General features: G+C 44.7%; 1 protein-coding gene across 6 annotated transcripts in view; it reads right to left on the reverse strand.

Annotated features, from left to right (window-relative positions):
- The window catches only part of RNF220 (ring finger protein 220), a 251,955-nt gene that overhangs the window by 86,249 nt on the left and 145,513 nt on the right, over nt 1-20,193 (reverse strand). For all 6 annotated transcript variants that reach the window (XM_088460647.1, XM_088460649.1, XM_088460646.1 and 3 more), the window contains exon 3: nt 11,770-11,899. In XM_088460647.1, coding sequence (XP_088316773.1) covers nt 11,770-11,899 — 130 coding nt within the window. The remainder of the gene's footprint in view (nt 1-11,769; nt 11,900-20,193) is intronic.

Consider the following 20,193-nt stretch of genomic DNA (forward strand, 5'->3'; position numbering starts at 1 on the left):
AAGTGCAAGGGAAATAAAACTCGGAAATTATCATTTCAGAGCTGTTACCAGGGTTGCAAGACCTGACCATGCCCCAGGCTCAAAACCGAGGGGAGCAGCCCCTATATAAAATCAGGCTATGTGTTCAATTAACCTGATTGTACTTACAGTACTTTTTTTTCTCCATGCAGGGTAAATACTGACTGCTTTTGCATGCAGCCCACAAGTGCTGGACAGCTTTATTTATACACTGCAAATTAGATCTCAAACATAAATCTCTCTGAATATTTTACAGTATATCGGCCCCAGCTGCAGAGCCACGTGGTTTTACCCAAGTGCAAAGTTACTTGCATTTGTTTGCTGTGGTCCCAACTCAGAAGCAGTCCCATATATTAATGTACTACTGCTGCTGAACTGACGGATGCGGACCCCAACTCAGCTCACAGGGCCCGATTCAGTGATGGACGCTAATCCCAATTTTGTACGCAGCGTCTGTGCGAAAGTATTCACATGTTGCAACCGCCGGGATTAGTATTGAGACGTCCATCGGCGGCTTCACAAATCCAAACAACTGTGTACAAAAGACGCAGCTCGGCCGCAGACCAGTCGATTATTGGACTTCCAAGTACCCCTAGGGTCAAGCAAAATGGCCGCCATAGCTGAGACGCCGGAGACATTTTAACTGCGTACGGGATTGCAGTCGCAGACAGAGACATGCCCCGAAACGTCGGGACGCACCTGGGTTTGAGGCGCCATTTCCTTTTGCCTGTCTGCCAATCACTTTGCGAATAAATCCTTACTGCGAGCGACATCTATAATGACACGTGATGCATGCGCAGGGCGACCCAGATGCACCCACAGACACCCGATAATCTTTAAAATGCATAAACATCTGCATTGCGCCCATCATTGAATCAGGCCCAGGGTGCGTAACGATCAATATGAAGCTAGAAAGCAGAGAATGGAGCAGGTCCAGGGAAGTGGTTAAAGGGGTTCGGTATGATTTACCGCTGGCCGCATGGTTCAAATCCCGACAGCGGCAGCCCGACATGGGTGAAAATCCCGACTGCACTAAGGTAAGTATAAACTAACCTAACCTCCCCCCCTAACGCTTAAGGGTGCCTAAACCTAACCCCCCCCCCCAGTGACTAATCCTAATCCCCCCTCTAAGTGCCTAAGCCTAACCCCCCCCCAGTGTCTAACCTCTGACCCCCCCTTCCCCGCTGCCTAAACCTAAGTCTCCCGGGGGGTGCCTAACCCTAACCCTCCCTCCCCCTAGCCTAACTCTAACCTCCCGCTAAGTTCCCCTAAGCGCACGTTGTGCGTATGCATTGAAGCATGGGGTAGGTGCAAGTAATGACGATAATGGTGACAGCTACTCTTTCATACGGAAGAGAAGTGCGATCGCATAGTTGCGTATGACTATGAACGCGCGTATGGTCACATTGGCATTCCGTTCTCAATACCGTGACGGTCGCAGCGGGCCTCCACAACTGCGTTTGCATTAAGTGCCACTCAGATAAGTTCTATGATTCAGAGTTTTACGCTACGCCGATGTTTTCGCAGTTGAGCGATAATATGCCGTCTACACACGCGTCAAAATCCATTACCATAGTCGCCAGCAGCAACTCTTTATTCGCAAAGTTAAGAGACGTTTGGGGGAAGTAAAGAGCTGTGCCAACAAAAATACAGGCATGTCGTGACCGTTTTCGGGGTTTGCTGCTGCCTGCGTCTGCGATTTTGTACACACAAAACATGGCTCCGGCGTCTCAGTTCAGGCGGCCATTCTGTGCGACCATTAATGTCACTCGGGAGGCTGATTATTGAAGGATCTGCGAATGCGGATTTGCGACGACGTCTGTGGGCATCTCAATACAAATCCCGGCGCCTGCGACATTAGCCTATTTTCGCAGTATCCTCTGCGTTCACATACGCAGCAGCGGCATTGGCGTACAACTCTGAATCAGGCCCTGTAACCTTAGATGGAGAGGGCAATTTAATTCACTCTTTACCGATCAGGACACAAGCAGCGTGTTAATCCCTGCAATGCCAGCGCTGCTCAGATCTGAGTATCCAGGATATTTAAGCTCCTGATGTAAAAGGCTCTGACCCAGCATGAGAGCAGCGGCTCACTTCCTGCTCGTGCTGGGACACGGAGATTCATGGCCTGTGGAGGTGTAGAGCCAAGTGCTCTCTCGTCAGGTGCTTCCTCTGCCACTCACGAGATTGTGGAGGCTGAGCAGGAACCCAGCCAGAAATCTGAGGCAGCACTTTCCGATCACAGTTTGGCGGCTGAAGAATGGAGGCACGAGGGAGAGGGGGGGGGATAAATGGCCATCCCTGGAGTCAGGGAAATGAGGGCAGAAGATTTAGACGTTAAACAAATGATCCAAAATAGTCTTTCTATGGTTCTAATCACCACAAGCAGCGGCTCCGTAGCATTAGAGAGCAAGAGTTGAGGAATCCATAAGCTGGAGATAGAGTGCTATGGAGGAGGGTTGTCAGGGCGCTCTTAAGTCTAAGATGCTCATCTTTTGTCTGTTACTGCAACCAATTACTTTATGCTCTGAACAGAATTACAGTGTAAGCTTTGTGGGTTAAGAGTGTATAATGTGTGCAAGAAGATATTTACCAGCAATACATACAGGCTGAAGAGCAGGTGAGGTCAGATGCATGCCAGGTTTTCATAATATGTTACTTAGAGCAGAGCTGAGTTTAGTAAAATAACAAAACCTATCACTGCAGACCTACCAAATGCTGGTAACTTTAATGGACACCTAGGGGTGCATTTACTAAAGTAAGAGTTTTCAGAAGTGGAGATGTTGCCCATAGCAACCAATCAGATTCTAGCTATTATCTTCCAGAGGTGTTAGTTAAATGTTTTGATTCCCCATCTGCCACGACCCCTGAGTTTGGATGGAAAAAGCATAGCATACGATATATTTAAGTCTCGAAGTCTATGTTTAATAGGCAAGATTTGGGTCCTATTCTTTTGAACCTCCATAGCAAAGTCTGGAAGAGCAGAGATCTTCACGCTATCTCTGACCAAGGGGCCTTTAAAGCATCCCAGACGTAGCACTGCATCCCGATCTTTATAATGTAAGAATTTTGCTATAAAGATACGAGGTGTAGCACCAGGTGGAAGGGGGCGAGTGGGTCCTTTCCCCGGCAAATTGTAAGGAAAATGAGTCCTTGCCATCGGATTCAATTAACCATGTTTCTAGGTATAATTCCAGAGAGGAGCCCTCCTCCCCCTCCGGTATCCCAACGAACCGGACATTATTCCGGCGCAGATGGCCCTCCATGTCCAGCAATTTATTTTGTATAGTGGAAATTTGTTGACTCATTGAAGACACAGTGTCTTTCACGGGACCATGCAAATCTTCCAAGGTGTATATACGAGTTTCCGCCTCACCAACAAGCTCCCTGAGCCGCTGCACATCTTGCCACAGCAGGGACAAATCGCATTGTACCTTTTCGATTTTATCCGAAAGACGCTTCTCACTACCTGCTATCGCCTCTAGCACCTGCTGTAAAGTGACCACATGTGGGGCGGTAGAGGTTGTTCCCTGCGGATTATCTGCAGCATCTGGAGTAGAGGTTTCACTTTGTGATGGAGGCTGTGGAGCCTGAGAGGTAGAAGTGCGTGAATATTTTTCAAGCTTAGCTGCTGCAGAAGCAGCTTGCCCAGATTTCCCCATAATGACAACACTTAAATAGCTCAGTCACGTCAGGAGCCCAGCAGGAGTCACACTGAATGCAGGCAAGGAGGAGTGGAGGAAGATGAAAAGATGGCCGCCGGGTCTGTCAAGCCACGCCCACCAAACGGGAGATGAGACAGAGGGTCATGGGCAAATACAGGCAGGTCGTTTTAAAGAGTCCCCGGGATCCCCACCTATCTCCCCGTTGTCAGCCTGGTCACAGTGAGCTGACAGGAGAACTGAATGAAGACTGTAACCCCGGCCAGAGCCCTGACGCAGGCGCACAGTCTCGCAGCACAGCTGGCACGCAATTACGCCGCTCCCGGCAGCGGCGGCGATCAGAAACCGGACCGGAGCGCGGCTGCAGGTAACAGTAATACTTAAAGGTCCAGGGGGACCTGCGGACACCGGGACAGTGGGGTCAGGATCGTTGCCGAGGATAATAGGCAGGGGAGCTCTCCGAACCTGTATCTTACTCCCTCGCCGCCGTAGCCACGCCCCGTCGTGTTAATTAAATGTTAAGTACAATCTGACTGGTTGCTATGGACAACATCTCCACTTTTAAAAACTCTCACTTTAGTAAATATACCCCTTATTATCTACCCACAGCAGAGGCAGCCATGTTGTTGGCTGAACATAAATCAATTCAGAGCTTTAGAACTAGACTAAGTGCCTCATACCTCAATGGTGCCTCTTTTCTCTAGTGAATTGAAAAGCTTCTGTCATAAGAACACTGGTTAAATTTACTAAACTACTGCAATCACAATACCCGCAGATGTCCCAATTATGGTGATCCAGACCAGGTGACCCTCCTGTCTTCCTTGTTTAAAGGCCCCCATACATCAGAGATGGATTGCAGCAATCGTGCAATTTGCAATCGATTGTGTTTAAAAATCTTTCCGTTTTTCAATCGATTGTGGCAATTCTGCAATCTGCAATCGATTGAAAAAGGGAAAGATTTTTATACACAATCGATTGCAAATTGCACGATTGCTGCAATCCATCTCTAATGTATGGGGGCCTCAACATAAATGACTATTGTGGCCAGGTAATTGGGCTCTCATACTTAGCAGAAACTTGCCACTATATTTCTGTGTCCCATGCACTTTTATTAATGAGAAATTGTGGGTGATGGGAAGAGAGATCTCTATAAGGACAGGCAGTAAAAAATAGAAAATAATCAAAACCGTAAATTAGTGTTCTATACTCATTTATCACTTATAGATTATAAATCATTCCGTTTAGCAGCTCAGGTTCGGTGTTTCTGCAAAATATTCTTACATGTAGTTTTTATCCTAAATGTGGAGCTGAATGTTGTTGATAACTGTGGGGCTGATGCAGGGTGACCACTACCATAGTTGGCGTAAGGTGAGTTTGCAATGCGCAAGACCTGAAATTGAAGACACACATATGTACCTATGCAGAGACCCACATTGCTCGGGCATAGATTATGCTTTTGCAAGTGTGTTTAACCTAATATTTCTCTATAGCGCAGGCAAGATGGTGACTTGTTCCTGCTGTATTGCAGAGGCCTTTGTAGCTGGATTGATGTCTAACAGCGAATGTGTTTTTTGCCCATAAAATAAATGGTTTGCAACTTGGATGCAAGTGGCACAAAAGTGTCTGTGACGTGTACCTGGCGTAAAACAGACGCGTATGATACTGCTACTGGCTGGGACACACCTTGAGTTCTTCATATGGGCACAGATGCTACATTTTTGCATGCACATTTCATTTACAGTCATTATTCTCCCAACTCTGCATCTGAGCAACAAATCTTCATGGGCTCATTATAGAACTGTACACAATGATTTACGTACAACTCCTATGTTCTGCAATCTGGGCATGCACAGGATCTGTACTGCAACGACGGTCGCAGTGCCCCCTAAGCCGAGCAACGATTGATGGCTGCGTTCTTACGACGCAGATTTCCTGGCCTCTGCTGTATGATTACACCGGACATCCTTAGTCAACCTCAGGGTTACTCAGATGTCCGATAGTCACGCAAGCGATCCGATGCTGCTTTACCGGGCGCAGTAGCGGATCACAGAAGCCGATAGGAGGCGTCTATTTCATAGCGTTATTCTCTGAACCAGGCCCTCTGTTACTTTCGTCAGCAGAGGAGCGAGATGCAGCTCAAGTAAATAGGTTCAATACTCTGCAATAGTTCTTAGCGCTCCAATAATTTAGCCGAAAAAATCTATCAATTCAAAAAATTAAAAAAATGTAACATTTTTTTTTAGGAAGACAGGGCCTCATGCAGAGACGGGCTGAATGCCGATGTTTTTTGTTTTATGCTATTGACTATTATCGGTGATCTGTGCAGTGCATCCGAGTTACACTACACATGCGTCAAGTTTCATTACCGATAATGCTGGCAGCGAGGATTTATTTGCAAAGTGATTGACAGCCCCTTGGATTTCCGAAGCCGCCGGTGGGCGCCTCAATGCAAATCCCGGCCTCGGTCACATTTACATAATTTTGCACAGCCGCTGAGTACAAATTTTTGCGGTGGCATTATAGCGTCTATCTCTGAGTTAGGCCCTTAGTATATATATACGCTACAAAGAAGAAATGCAATGTGTGAAATCTGAATTCTTTGCAGCACGAGAAGAGTCACAGACTCATCCTGTACATTTCTCCTTTTTTTTTTTTCAATTTACATTTTTGGCTTAAAGTAAAAGGCTGGAAGGAAAATAATACAACTGGTGACATGTTCTAAGAGAGAGCAGTTACAATGTGTTAAGCACTTCAGAATCTCATATATTCACTCGGCCCCTGGCAAACACATCTGCCTAATGTTAGAGTTTAAATATCCTTTCCCATTTTACATGCATTCAAGTCTCATTTGAGGGAAATGAAACGGTATTATTAAAGGGAGATTTTGCACAAATGGCCTGAATTTGACATGTCAGGTTCAATGAGGCTGCTACATATGTAACAAGGAGAAGGGCTCAGAGGCGACAAGCCTCTTTGGAGAGAAAGTCCCTGATTCTGAAATTAAATTTGCATGCTGCGTACCCAGCGTCCTTCACTCCCCCTGCCCCCGCTCCTCACGCTGGCTGTCAGAAGCTGTCTCCTGTGTGTGGCATAGAGGTACAGTTCATCTTCCCCATTTATGTTAAATTAGGGAAAGGGGAGCTGCCGTATTGAATTAGTTTTCAAGTTTGGATCACTGTCCTTTATTACCACAAAACTCTACAAGGCAAACAAATGATTGAACTGTTAAACAAAAAAGATATATATAAAAAAATAAAATAATAATAATAAAAAAAAAAATATATATATATATATATATATATAAAAAAAACTATTAAACTATTTGGTAGTAAAACTGTCTATGGGGTATATTTTACGGATGGCCATCGGTGTGGTTACCATCGATTGTAACCATCGATGGTGATACAGTAAGTGGCCATCGATGGTAACCAACTATGCAATTGATGGTTTCTCCAACCGATGGCCATCCCTGTTATTTGGCTGACTGGCCCATGGGCCTATCAGAACCTGGGAATGGGGCATTGTGGATATTGGGGGGGCGGAGCTATGCTCCGTGTCCTTGCACCTTATAAAGAAAAACATTTGGTTATGCTCTGCCATCGATGGAGGGAAACCATCTAGTTCTCCCGCATCAATGGTAAAAGCATTCAACATCGGCCAAAAAACATTGACGATTATGAATCATCGATGGTCGATGGCCATCTCTGGTATGTTTACTAAAGTGCAAATTTTTAGAAGTGGAGTAGTTGCCCATAGCAACCAATCAGATTCTAGCTATTATCTTCTAGAAGGTGCTAGATAAATGTTCAGTATAATCTGATTGGTTGCTATGGGCAACATCTCCACTTTTTAGTAAAAATACCCCTAAATGTCATTAGTAGCATTTAACATTAGGAGAATGTTCACATTACTTCAATAGGAAAAAAAAATATCTACATTTAAAGAACGAATGAATTAGGACAAATTTTAACTTAAGCTGTCTACACACTGGAGCGATGTCAGGCCGATTTGCTGTTTCATAACGTCAAATCGCCTACATCGATCAGTGTGTACGAGCGCTTGTGAGCTCCTGCGCTGCAAAACAAACCTAGCAATATCGCTAGTGACCTGTGGTATGTTAATGAAGGACGGACAGCGATCGTTCCATCGTTCATTAACTCATTCAACTGTGTACGGGCAATCAAGGGCATTTGCATGAATGCCCATCACTCCAGTGTGTACCCAGCTTTACTGTATATGTGACAACGCCTTTTAAATGCACAGACAAAATCTGGCACTTTACCTTGCTATTAACACCGCATTACAATAAGCCGCTGCTATATGCTCACGATCGCCTCAGGTGACACAAAGCAAACTTTTGCCGGAAAGAGTGTATGAGCAGGTCCATCTGTCACGATTAGTGGCGACACAGATGAGCAGCATTGCCTCCCGTGTACAAACCCTTAGGGCCATATTCAATTGCCGGTGAAAAGCCGTTCTCGGCGAAAAGTTTTTGCCGATGACGTTATTTCGCCTGTCGGAATCTTTCCGCTGTATTCAATTGCAAAGACTTTTCGCCGATGCGAAAAAGTCTGCGCCTTTTAACCAGCGGAAAACATTTACCTGTGAATGGAGGCGGAAAAAAGTGCAGAATTGGGGGTTTGGGGTGCAAAGTTGCAGGAACATACCTGCAGCCTTGGGACAGTCCCCCAAAGGTAAACTGCGTCAAAAAAACTTAAAAAATAAAATGCCCCAAAAAGTACTTTCGTTTTGGGGGCGAACAAAAATAAAGTTGGGGGACAAAATTAAAAACTAGCTAAATCGACTGCAGGGGGTCCCCAAAGTATGCCTAAGTTGTTTTTTTATTGCAGGTGTTTGCTGAAGGTGCGTTTTTTACGTTTTTAAAAAACGCACTTTAGCAAATTTTGACCATGCTTGCACCCATTTTCATGTACCCCAAATTTGCTAGGACTGCTTATTTTTGCCGAAAAACCTGCAAAATGCTATTCTTCACCACTTGTGCAAAGACGCTAAATAGCACCAATTGAGACCATTTAAGCACCCCAAATACTTCCAGCAGGGCTATACAGGGGTGATCCCCCATGTTAGTGCATCTTTTGGGGGATGTCAGGGTGATTTCCCCAAATCTGACACCACTTTTTGCCGATTTCAGTTTTGCCGGGACGCATTCTCGCGTCCTTTGCAATTGTATAGGGCGAATCACGGGGACGAGCGCGATACTTTTCCGGAGGCAAAACTAGCGGTGACGGCGAAAACTCCGGCATGCGAAAACTCTGTGACTTTTCGCCGGCAATTGAATATGGCCCTAATTCTGCAATCATTTCCAGGTCAACGTTCTAGCAGATTTGCTGTAAGATGTAGTAGAGGTGAGATGTATTAAAGTGTGCTAGCTGCATCCCTGCTATGTGTCCAGCGTTGTAATATGGTCACGCAGTGGCAGACAAGTCCTGGGTGTATGCCGGGTGACACGGTGAGGGGGCTCTTGAGAGGGGGGCGAGCTGAGGACGCCCTGCGAGAGTGACTGAGAGAACTGCCCTTTGCAGCAGATTAGTTTGAATTGCCTCAATGCACGGAATAGATTGGATGTTATCTATCATTGCGCTGCCCAGGTCGTTATTTAATAATTAATAGAGACTTCTTATTCTCCCTTCGCTTGCTAAAGGGCTGATTGCAGCAAGGCTGTCCGCTTAAAGAGAACCTGTCTCTCGCCTCCTTAACTGCTGCGGTTAGTTATAGGAGTAACCCCATCCTTTTTCATTTGTCAGCGGGATCACAATGGAAACTTGTCAGGTGTATGATTTAGAGATTCCCCTGTTTCCCATTAAACCCCAGGCTCACCTCCCCCCCTCCCTGCGGGCTGCTACCTTACTGTCCCTTTCCCAACAGCTCCCTCCCTGCCCCTCACTTCCTTGATGGCTTTTTGGCGGCGCTAATTGCTTCTCTTCATTTAAACCGCTGCGCTAATTTGCAGTGGCTCTTTATTAGGTTGGATGAGACCCAAATTACGCCATCAATTACAAACACTCTGTCTGAAACACTCATATTAGGTGTCAAAGGGGGGAAATGAAAGAAAGGTCTATATTCTATAAACTCAGACCCCCAACCTCCGTTTTACATAGACATAGAGATTCAGCAGAAAAGTAGTTCTACCTATGCCAAGTTATACAGAAAACATATAGCAACATAACATAACAGGTAGGAACGAGTCCCTGTATAATCTATGGCGGAGACGTGTATTATGTACATTACTTTGTACTTGTAGCACCCAGAACCCATAACTGCTGCATTACTACAAGTACAGTATAGATTATAATAGTCCTTAGGGCTCACTCTCACCTGTCCTCAGGTGGATATCTTTCCTGCACTCACTGCCTGCTGAATGCAGCGATTACCCATGGTGGAGACTCGGGTCATGCACCATCCCTTCTAACATGTGCGCAGCATGTGATCAACACCTGTAAGGATGATGCTTCGAACATGTTTACATACGTTTCTAAACATGACTTGACTTTGAAGATGGTCACAGTAAACTGCAATCATATTTCTTGCAAATAAATGAAATAATAAGATCGCCAGATTGCCCACTTTTATGGTTACAGGAATCCCCAGTGCTGGGTCGTCTGTCTGGATGCACGATGCAAGCTCTGACACTGCGCAAATTTAGCTCTACGATCACTATTTGCAATGAAGTTATCCGTCTACTCAGATGGATTGGTGCGAGTTTTGCTGCTTGTGCTACTAAGCCCCAAGGTGAAGGCTTCAAATACAAAAGTAAGGTGACAACTTTGAATACCGCTGGTCTGGCTGGGCCCCCTCATGGCATCACCACTTAATACACATAGTTACTTTTTACATCACATATTATGTTTGTGTATTTTTTTCATGTAATATTTCACATATATTTTAACCCCTTTTTCCAACACTCATTAATTAATCTTACACATCTATACTTTACACTGCACTATCACTCTTTTTCCATTTTTCGTGTGAGGCCCGGGGGGTTCCTGGGCTGACGTTTTTCGGGGTGCACTGCGCCCCAGACGTGAACCTCCTAATGTTAGGGATTGCTAGTGACAGAGAAGCCGTGACGAGGCCTAGCAGCTTTCCATGTATTTGCAAATGCATGCAACTAATATCTCTGAATTTCTATGACCATATAGTCTTCATATATTGTTGCAAGTACTATTCAGTGTGCTGGGAAACAATAGGGGGTTAAATCCCCCTCCTTTTTCTACTTAGTATGACCCCTCCCTTTCATGCACCTGATTACTGCTGCTAGATTGATTGAGCAGCTGCCATTTTTTGTAACTTTGAATACTTCCCAGTTTGAGCCACCTTTCCCCATATAACTAGGTCCCACATAGGTCCTGGCCTAGTGCGTCCTCGGCTGCTCCTACTAGTGGTAACAGTGCTTCATTCAAAGTGGAATATTATTTCCCTTTTTCAAAAACGCCATCGACGTTCCCTTTCCTCGTGTGGGGCCTGATTCTGTGTCGTACCCAAAGCGTAAGTCTGCAGCAGCCAGATTTATTACTTATGCTAATGAAAGTATCCCTCCGTCTACGCAGCCATCCGTCCATCTCCACCTATATGGTGGCAACGCCTACTGCTTCCCGTCTGCAGCCATAATCATGATTGTCGCCACTTACACCCACCCCGAGCTGGGTACAAATGATCTGTCTTAAACAGATGTTCAGTCTTTGCCTGCACGCTCTAGGCGAGCACGGAAGTCGGTTTACGCCCACAAGATGGCTTTGTTCCATGCGTCTGCGCGGTAATTTCCCAGTGGCCGCATAGAAACTCCCATTTTATAAGCGGTACGGTATGGCGTGGCACATGGCGGATTGGCTGGCACCTTATCACTTTCTTATCACTTTTCACTCTGTCTCCTAACACTGCTTAGTAAATAGACCCCTAAGGTCTCTAATTACTGGATTAATGCAATCTCATATAAACCCTCCCTATCTATTGTATGTATTAGTAGCCATGTAGACTACATGGTGTGGCCCCTCAACAATAATAAAATAGTGATTTCATGCTGCCATCCACTGCTCGCCTGGCACTGACGGGGTTAGTGTGCGCCTCTTACCTGACGTTGGCTTGCATTAGTTTTTCTAGTTCCTGTTCCATGTGTTCCTGTAACTCCCCAGGACGCAGCAGCACCTGACATATCGGGCAGATCGGAGCCTGGCTGTCAAACAGAGCCACTTTTTTTTTACCTGTAGAGGGAGAAAAGATGTCGTTATTGTAGACATTATTATAGACATGAATCAGTCATCACACCAGCAAAACCCCAGCACTGCAGTGGTTAAAGAAGTTACATTCTTGTAATTACATTATTATTATTATCATTAATTATGACAGTATTTATGAAACAAACCTTTTGATACATAGGTGAAATAGTTGTTATTCATTCAGTATTGTGATAATAAAACGATTGTGTGTAGATGAGATATATTGCGATACTGTACTTCCTTATTGTGTATGGTGGATATGATATAATGTACTAGAGATCATTATTGTGTATAGTGGATGTGATACTGTGATATGCCTCATTATTGTGTATAGTAGATGTGTTACTGTATATTGGGATATGCCTCATTATTGTGTATAGTGGATGTAATATATTGTGATAGGCCTCTTTATTGTGTATAATGTATGTAATATATTGTGACAGGCCTCATTATTGTGTATACTGGATGTGTTACTGTATATTGTGATATGCCTCATTATTGTGTATAGTGGATGTGATATATTGTGATATGCCTCATTATTGTGTATAGTGGATGTACTATATTGTGATAGGCCTCTTTATTGTGTATAGTGGATGTGTTACTGTATGTTGTGATATGCCTCATTATTGTGTATAGTGGAAGTAATATATTGTGCTAGGCCTCTTTATTGTGTATACTGTATGCAATATATTGTGACAGGCCTCATTATTGTGTATACTGGATGTGTTACTGTATATTGTGATATGCCTCATTATTGTGTATAGTATAGTGGATGTGATATATTGTGATATGCCTCATTATTGTGTAAAGTGGATGTAATATATTGTGATAGGCCTCATTATTGTAAATAGTGAATGACATATATTGTGATATGCCTCATTATTGTAAGAGTGGGTGTATATATTGTGATAGGCCTCTTTATTGTGAATTTGATATATTGTGATATGCCTCATTAGTGTATAGTGGGTGTGATATATTGTTTATAGTGGATGTGTTACTGTATATTGTGATATGCCTTTTTATTGTGTATAGTGAATGTTGTATATTGTGATAGTCCTCATTGTTGTGTATAATGAATGTGATATTGTACATAGTGGATGTGATATACTGTACCTCATTATTGTATAAAGTGAATATTGTACATTATATTTTTATTCGGTTAAATTGTGCCAAACATCGTTATTAGTAAAGTGGATGTAATATATTGTGACACACATCATTATTGTGTAAAGTGGATGTGATATATTATGATATATAAATAATCATTATTGTGTGTAGTATATATAATATATTATGACATACACTACATTGTTATTGTGTATAGTGGATGTGATATATTATGACATATATCATATTGCACACTGTACATGTCATATTGTGATATATATCATTATTGTATATAGTGGATGTGATATATATACTGTTATTGTGTATAGTTAATGTGATGTATTGTGAAATCCATCACTATTGTGTACAGTGGATGTGATATATTGTTGTATCCTGTACCCCTGCATTGTGCTGCTCTAGCAGGAATAGTCTGTGCATGGATGACAAGGGGAAGGACTATCTGCAATACAGAGTGATGGAAGGATGCTGTAAAAATGCAAATTGCTGCTAATTAAGATGTTTATTGTAAAACAATGCTGTTCTTAATGCTACCCACGTGGTCACTGACATTGTAAGACTGCATGGAGGCAGCTCATAAATAATCTGTCATGAAGAAAACTATCTGCTGCAGTTCCATGGGCCCAAGACATACTGTACATCACACAATCGCTGAGATCTGACATCACACATCTGATGACCTACGGCCTCCACGCTACACTCACGTGTTACTAATGTTAGTAATTCTCCTTATCTTCCTGGGATGTTTGAGTAAAACATAGAAATCAGTCTTTTCCTGCAGAGAGAAACATTTCTATTGGGTCAATTCAATTTGGTGCAAGTGATGTCCCGTGAGCCGTTCTCATGGCGAACTTGCCCTGCGATTTACATTTGCAATTGAATTATAAAACTCGCATTGATTTTCCAGAGCAAATTTGAGGGTTTTTTTATTTGTATACCCCCTGAGCAGGTGAAAAGATAGGGAAAATCTTTATTTTAGTGTAAAAATGTCGGGACACAGTGCAGAACCTCTGGTACACTCCTCCCAATGGATAATCACACACTTGGAGGGGTTTAAATAGCATAATTTGGACAAATAAGACAGGTCAGTTTTCAGGGGAATTTCTCTAAAAAGCTCCAGAATTGCTTAAATGATGCGGGACAGGTATGTGAAGGTGTAAATGATGTGGGACAGGTATGTAGGAGGTGTAAATGATGTGGGACAGGTATGTAGGAGGTGTAAATGATGTGGGACAGGTATGTGGAGGTGTAAATAATGTGGGACAGGTATGTAGGAGGTGTACATGATGTAGGAGAGGTATGTGGAGGTGTAAATGATGTAGGACAGGTATGTGGAGGTGTAAATGATGTAGGACAGGTATGTGGAGGTCTAAATGATGTAGGACAGGTATGTAGGAGGTGTAAATAATGTGGGACAGGTATGTGAAGGTGTAAATGATGTGGGACAGGTATGTGGAGGTGTAAATAATGTGGGACAGGTATGTAGGAGGTGTAAATAATGTGGGACAGGTATGTGGAGGTGTAAATAATGTGGGACAGGTATGTGGAGGTGTACATGATGTAGGACAGGTATGTGGAGGTGTAAATGATGTAGGACAGGTATGTGAAGGTGTAAATGATGTGGGACAGGTATGTGGAGGTGTAAATAATGTGGGACAGGTATGTAGGAGGTGTAAATAATGTGGGACAGGTATGTGGAGGTGTATATAATGTGGGACAGGTATGTAGGAGGTGTAAATGATGTGGGACAGGTATGTGGAGGTGTAAATAATGTGGGACAGGTATGTGGAGGTGTAAATAATGTGGGACAGGTATGTAGGAGGTGTACATGATGTAGGACAGGTATGTGGAGGTGTAAATGATGTAGGACAGGTATGTGGAGGTGTAAATGATGTAGGACAGGTATGTGGAGGTGTAAATGATGTAGGACAGGTATGTAGGAGGTGTAAATAATGTGGGACAGGTATGTGAAGGTGTAAATGATGTGGGACAGGTATGTGGAGGTGTAAATAATGTGGGACAGGTATGTGGAGGTGTAAATAATGTGGGACAGGTATGTAGGAGGTGTAAATAATGTGGGACAGGTATGTGAAGGTGTAAATGATGTGGGACAGGTATGTAGGAGGTGTAAATAATGTGGGACAGGTATGTAGGAGGTGTAAATGATGTAGGACAGGTATGTGGAGGTGTAAATGATGTGGGACAGGTATGTAGGAGGTGTAAATGATGTGGGACAGGTATGTAGGAGGTGTAAATGATGTGGGACAGGTATGTAGGAGGTGTAAATGATGTGGGACAGGTATGTAGGAGGTGTAAATAATGTGGGACAGGTATGTAGGAGGTGTAAATGATGTGGGACAGGTATGTGAAGGTGTAAATGATGTGGGACAGGTATGTAGGAGGTGTAAATGATGTAGGACAGGTATGTGGAGGTGTAAATGATGTAGGACAGGTATGTGGAGGTGTAAATGATGTAGGACAGGTATGTGGAGGTGTAAATGATGTAGGACAGGTATGTAGGAGGTGTAAATAATGTGGGACAGGTATGTGAAGGTGTAAATTATGTGGGACAGGTATGTGGAGGTGTAAATAATGTGGGACAGGTATGTAGGAGGTGTAAATAATGTGGGACAGGTATGTGAAGGTGTAAATGATGTGGGACAGGTATGTAGGAGGTGTAAATGATGTGGGACAGGTATGTGGAGGTGAAAATAATGTCGGACAGTTATGTGGAGGTATAATGATGTGGGACAGGTATGTGGAGGTATAATGATGTGGGACAAGTATGTGGAGGTATAATGATGTGGGACAGGTATGTGTAGGTGTAAATGATGTGGGACAGGTATGTAGGAGGTGTAAATGATGTGGGACAGGTATGTGGAGGTGTAAATGATGTGGGACAGGTATGTGGATGTGTAATGATGTGGGACAGGTATGTGGAGGTATAATGATGTGGGACAGGTATGTGAAGGTGTAAATAATGTGGGACAGGTATGTGAAGGTGTAAATGGTGTGGGACAGGTATGTAGGAGGTGTAAATGATGTGGGACAGGTATGTGGAGGTGTAAATGATGTGGGACAGGTATGTGGATGTGTAATGATGTGGGACAGGTATGTGGAGGTATAATGATGTGGGACAGGTATGTGGAGGTATAATGATGTGGGACAGGTATGTGTAGGCGTAAATGATGTGGGACAGGTATGTGGAGGTGTTAATGATGTGGGACAGGTATGTGGAGGTGTAAATGATGTGGGACAGGTATGTGGATGTGTAATGATGTGGGACAGGTATGTGGAGGTGTAAATGATGTGGGACAGGTATGTGGAGGTGTTAATGATGTGGGACAGGTATGTGGAGGTGTAAATGATGTGGGACAGGTATGTGGATGTGTAATGATGTGGGACAGGTATGTGGAGGTGTAAATGATGTGGGACAGGTATGTGGAGGTGTAAATGATGTGGGACAGTTGGGTAGAGCTGTAGCATTGACAGGAGAGGGATTTTTGAACTTGCAGATGACAGGTAAAAGTCTTTATTCCAACTTGTAAAAAAAAAAAAAAAAACTGAAAACTTACTATACATATATTTTTCTGTACCCCAGCATGCTGGAAAAGCCTTTAATTTGCTGAAAACCTTTAGTACTTTCCCTATGGCCACTAATTGCCTTCTATTTGGCCCTGCAATCTTAGTTGACACTTTTTTTGGGTCCAGGATAGTTTCCCCACCTGTCATGCACTCTGCAAGGCCACATTTTGTAAAAAAAGAAGTTGCACAACCTCGCCATGACTACCGAAAATTGGCATTTCTAATTGAATCTGCATTTCTCGGGTGCGCTCCTTGCTGCGATGTATGAGAGTTTCATGCGAGTTTTGAAAACTCGCTCCTAATTGAATTGACCCCCACGCCAACAGTTGAAGCACATCTCAAACCTATAGGACCGTGGCCTAATGCTAATTGATGCAATGCAAAAAGACTGCAATCATTTGAGCTGTTGTGACATAATTGTGACCAACCCTTGCTTTAATCAACCACTCTACACAGTACATTTCTACAAAGCAAGACTACAAAGCTGTCAGTCACACTGTATCTGCTCTATTAGAGAAGCCCTTCCCCCAAATAGGGCTGTAAATACTGCTTGGTCATGATGGCACTAGCCAGAGGCACCAGTCAAGGGAGGGGGGGATGTTGCGGGGTGCCACCCAACTTAGACACTCACACATTTTAAAACCTGGTGAGACCATGGCCACCCGACGCCAGGTATGACTTTCCACAAATGACTCCAGCCCTGCCTTTTGCTCTGAGCTTCTGGTTTTGGGCTCTGCCATGGTGCCTCCAGGATGTTGTGGCCCAGAAGTGCATGCATGCAACGTCATAATGCAGCTAAGTAGAGGTTTCAGCTTGTCAAGTCCTTCACTATGCCATGGCCCCCGGACTCTAAGGGCCTGATTCAGAGATGCACGTGAACCCGATAGTTAGTGCACTTGGTTTAGGGTCTGCGCATGTGCAGAATGGGCCCTGGATCTCGCTCACAGACCCCCCCCCCTAAGCCGCAGCCTGATTGACAGACAGCAGTGTTTGGGAAGTGGACCGGGGGCGTGGCTAGCCAACATTCCTGAGAAAATAGGGGCGTGTCACCCCCATTGTCCAGGAGGGCTGAGGCCAAGGTCTGCCTCGCAGTTTCCACTACTCGGCCAGGCTGCGGTAAGCTTCAGTTACCACAGCGTGGCCTCGATCACAGAACTGGGGTCGCAGATGCATCAAGGGGAATGGGTATGAAATACCGCCGGCCGCATGGTTCGATTCCCGTCAGCCCGACAGGAGCAGAGTGTGACGCAGCGGAAGCCCGACAGCGCTGGAAATCCCGATCGTGGATAGGAAAGTATCCACTAACCTAACCCCCCTAACCCTCCTTAGGGGTGCCTAACCATAACTTTCCCCCCAAGTGCCTAATCCTAATCCCCCCTCTAAGTGCCTTACCCTAACCACCCCCTTCCCCGCTACCTAAACCTAAGTCCCCCGGGGGGGTGCCTAACCCTAAGTCCCCCCCGGGCGTGCCTAACCCTAACCCTCCCTCCCCCTAGCTTAACTCTAACCCTCCCGGGGGGTGCCTAACCCTAAGTCCCCCCCGGGAGCCCTAAACCTAACCCTCCCCCCCCGCGGCTGTCCGCTCGCGGCGCCCGGCATCACTACGATCGTGATGCCGGGCGCCGGTCTCCTGGCGTCGGGGAAATGCGGGCGTCTACATCTAGACGCCCGGCATGTCACCCTTGCCGGGATAAGACAGTCGGGAAGCCGGCTGCTGGTATATAGGCAGTCGGCTTCCCGATTGCTTCCCCATCAAGAAGGTATCTGTTTCCTACAGACACCTCCTGCTGCATTTGCATTTTAGATGGACGAAACTGCAGCCTGGGATCACTGGTTCCTCCGGTAGCTGAAGCTTACACCAGCCTGATCGGGTCCTGGCAGCTTGCGAGGCCAGGAAATCTGCGTCCCCCATGCAAAATACTGGCCTCATCCCTCCCGGAAAATGGGGGCAACGCCCCCGTTTCCGGGAAGGTTGCCCAGGAACGCCCCCGCTCCGCCTCCAAAGCGCTGCTGCCTGTCAACCAGGCTGCGGCTGGGAGATACTGTGAGCGGACTCGCAGATGTAGAACAGCACATGCCCAGTACACATCCTGCGGTTGATTAAAAAGATCCCAAAACGCATTCATTCGGATTATAATATTTCTGATATTACGGTGGAAGTCACAGCAAAGACAATTGGCTTGTGGGGCCCTCTCATAGCTCCACATTGGGCATCCACAGCTGGTTAACTTCAAAGTAAGGGAGCCCTTGGCAAGTCAATGTAGGAAGATATGTCTCTTTTTAAACTGTGCTTTGTCCTCGTGTTCCTCGTCGAGCCTCCAGCTAAGTGTCTAGGAGCTGTATTTCCAAGCACTACTGGAAGACAGGGAGATTCTTGTGTTTTATCCAGCTCACATTCAGCCAGAAATAGCCCAGAGAGGTTTCGTTGAGCACTATTAATAGGTACAACCTCCGGCAGCAGACAATGGGGGTGCACGGTTACCCTTTTCCTAAATAAACAAGCCCTTGTTTAGGAGCAGAGGATATCCTGCTGGATGACAGTTCTCTTGCAGAGGACACACAGTGAGATGAGTCGGTACCCTTGGCTCTGCGAAGCGGCATAATGTAACATTACTAGACACCATTAATACATGAAACCTGACAGCAGATAACAGCCATTCAGCTGGTTTAATTTGCCGATTTTTCTTGCCTTCCAGCATAGCCGTCATGCCACTAAATCTGAGGTTATATTATCTCGCTCATAATCTCCAGGGCTTGCTCGTGTTCATGCAATCCTCTCTCACATAAGATGTTTCGCAAAAAGCCTGTGCCGGGTTGTCAGCCAAGACGCGCGCTAAGCTTGCCAATTCCCAGGCAGACAGAAATGTTGTGTTGTTATGTCTAGAACAAGTATGAAAAATACTAAATAAAAATCTAATGTATCTCTCTGTTGTGTGAACTGAAAACAGTATCTGACACAGAATGTTTGGAACAACCCCCCTTAGACTAGACATCTTTGTATTAAGCAGGAAATTCCAATCAATAGCTGCGCCAGTGTTGGAGAGCTGCAGGATTACAATGCAGTCACATGCAGAGATTAGAATACCAATGTTTTATTAGAAGAATGCCTATGTATTAAAATGTATTCAGTTTATGTTATGGGCTATTTATAATGGGTGATTACAATGTGTATTTTTCAGCATTCCGATGTGTGTATGAACAAGTTCCAAAATACTAACCAATATTTTTATGATTCTTTCTGTACAGGTTGAGTCTCCCATATCCAAATATTCCGAAATAGGACTGAGATAGTGACACCTTCGCTCTCTGATGGCTCAATGTACACAAACTTTTTTTGATGCACGAAATTATTGAAAAATATTGTATAAAATGACCTTCAGGATGTGTGTATAATGGGCCTGATTCACTACCGCATGCAACTGCGATTACACACGCAATCGGCGATTGTTGCATTGTGTGCATGCGTATGCGAACTAGCTATTGCGTACGGGAGTGCGATCGCAGAGGCTGCGCAGACCCCTCGCAGAGTGATTGACAGGAAACACCGTTTGAGGCTGGTGATGGGGGGT

This window comes from Taudactylus pleione, unplaced genomic scaffold (genome assembly GCF_031769625.1).
Source record: "Taudactylus pleione unplaced genomic scaffold, aTauple2 ptg000969l, whole genome shotgun sequence".
In the NCBI taxonomy this organism is placed as follows: domain Eukaryota; kingdom Metazoa; phylum Chordata; class Amphibia; order Anura; family Myobatrachidae; genus Taudactylus; species Taudactylus pleione.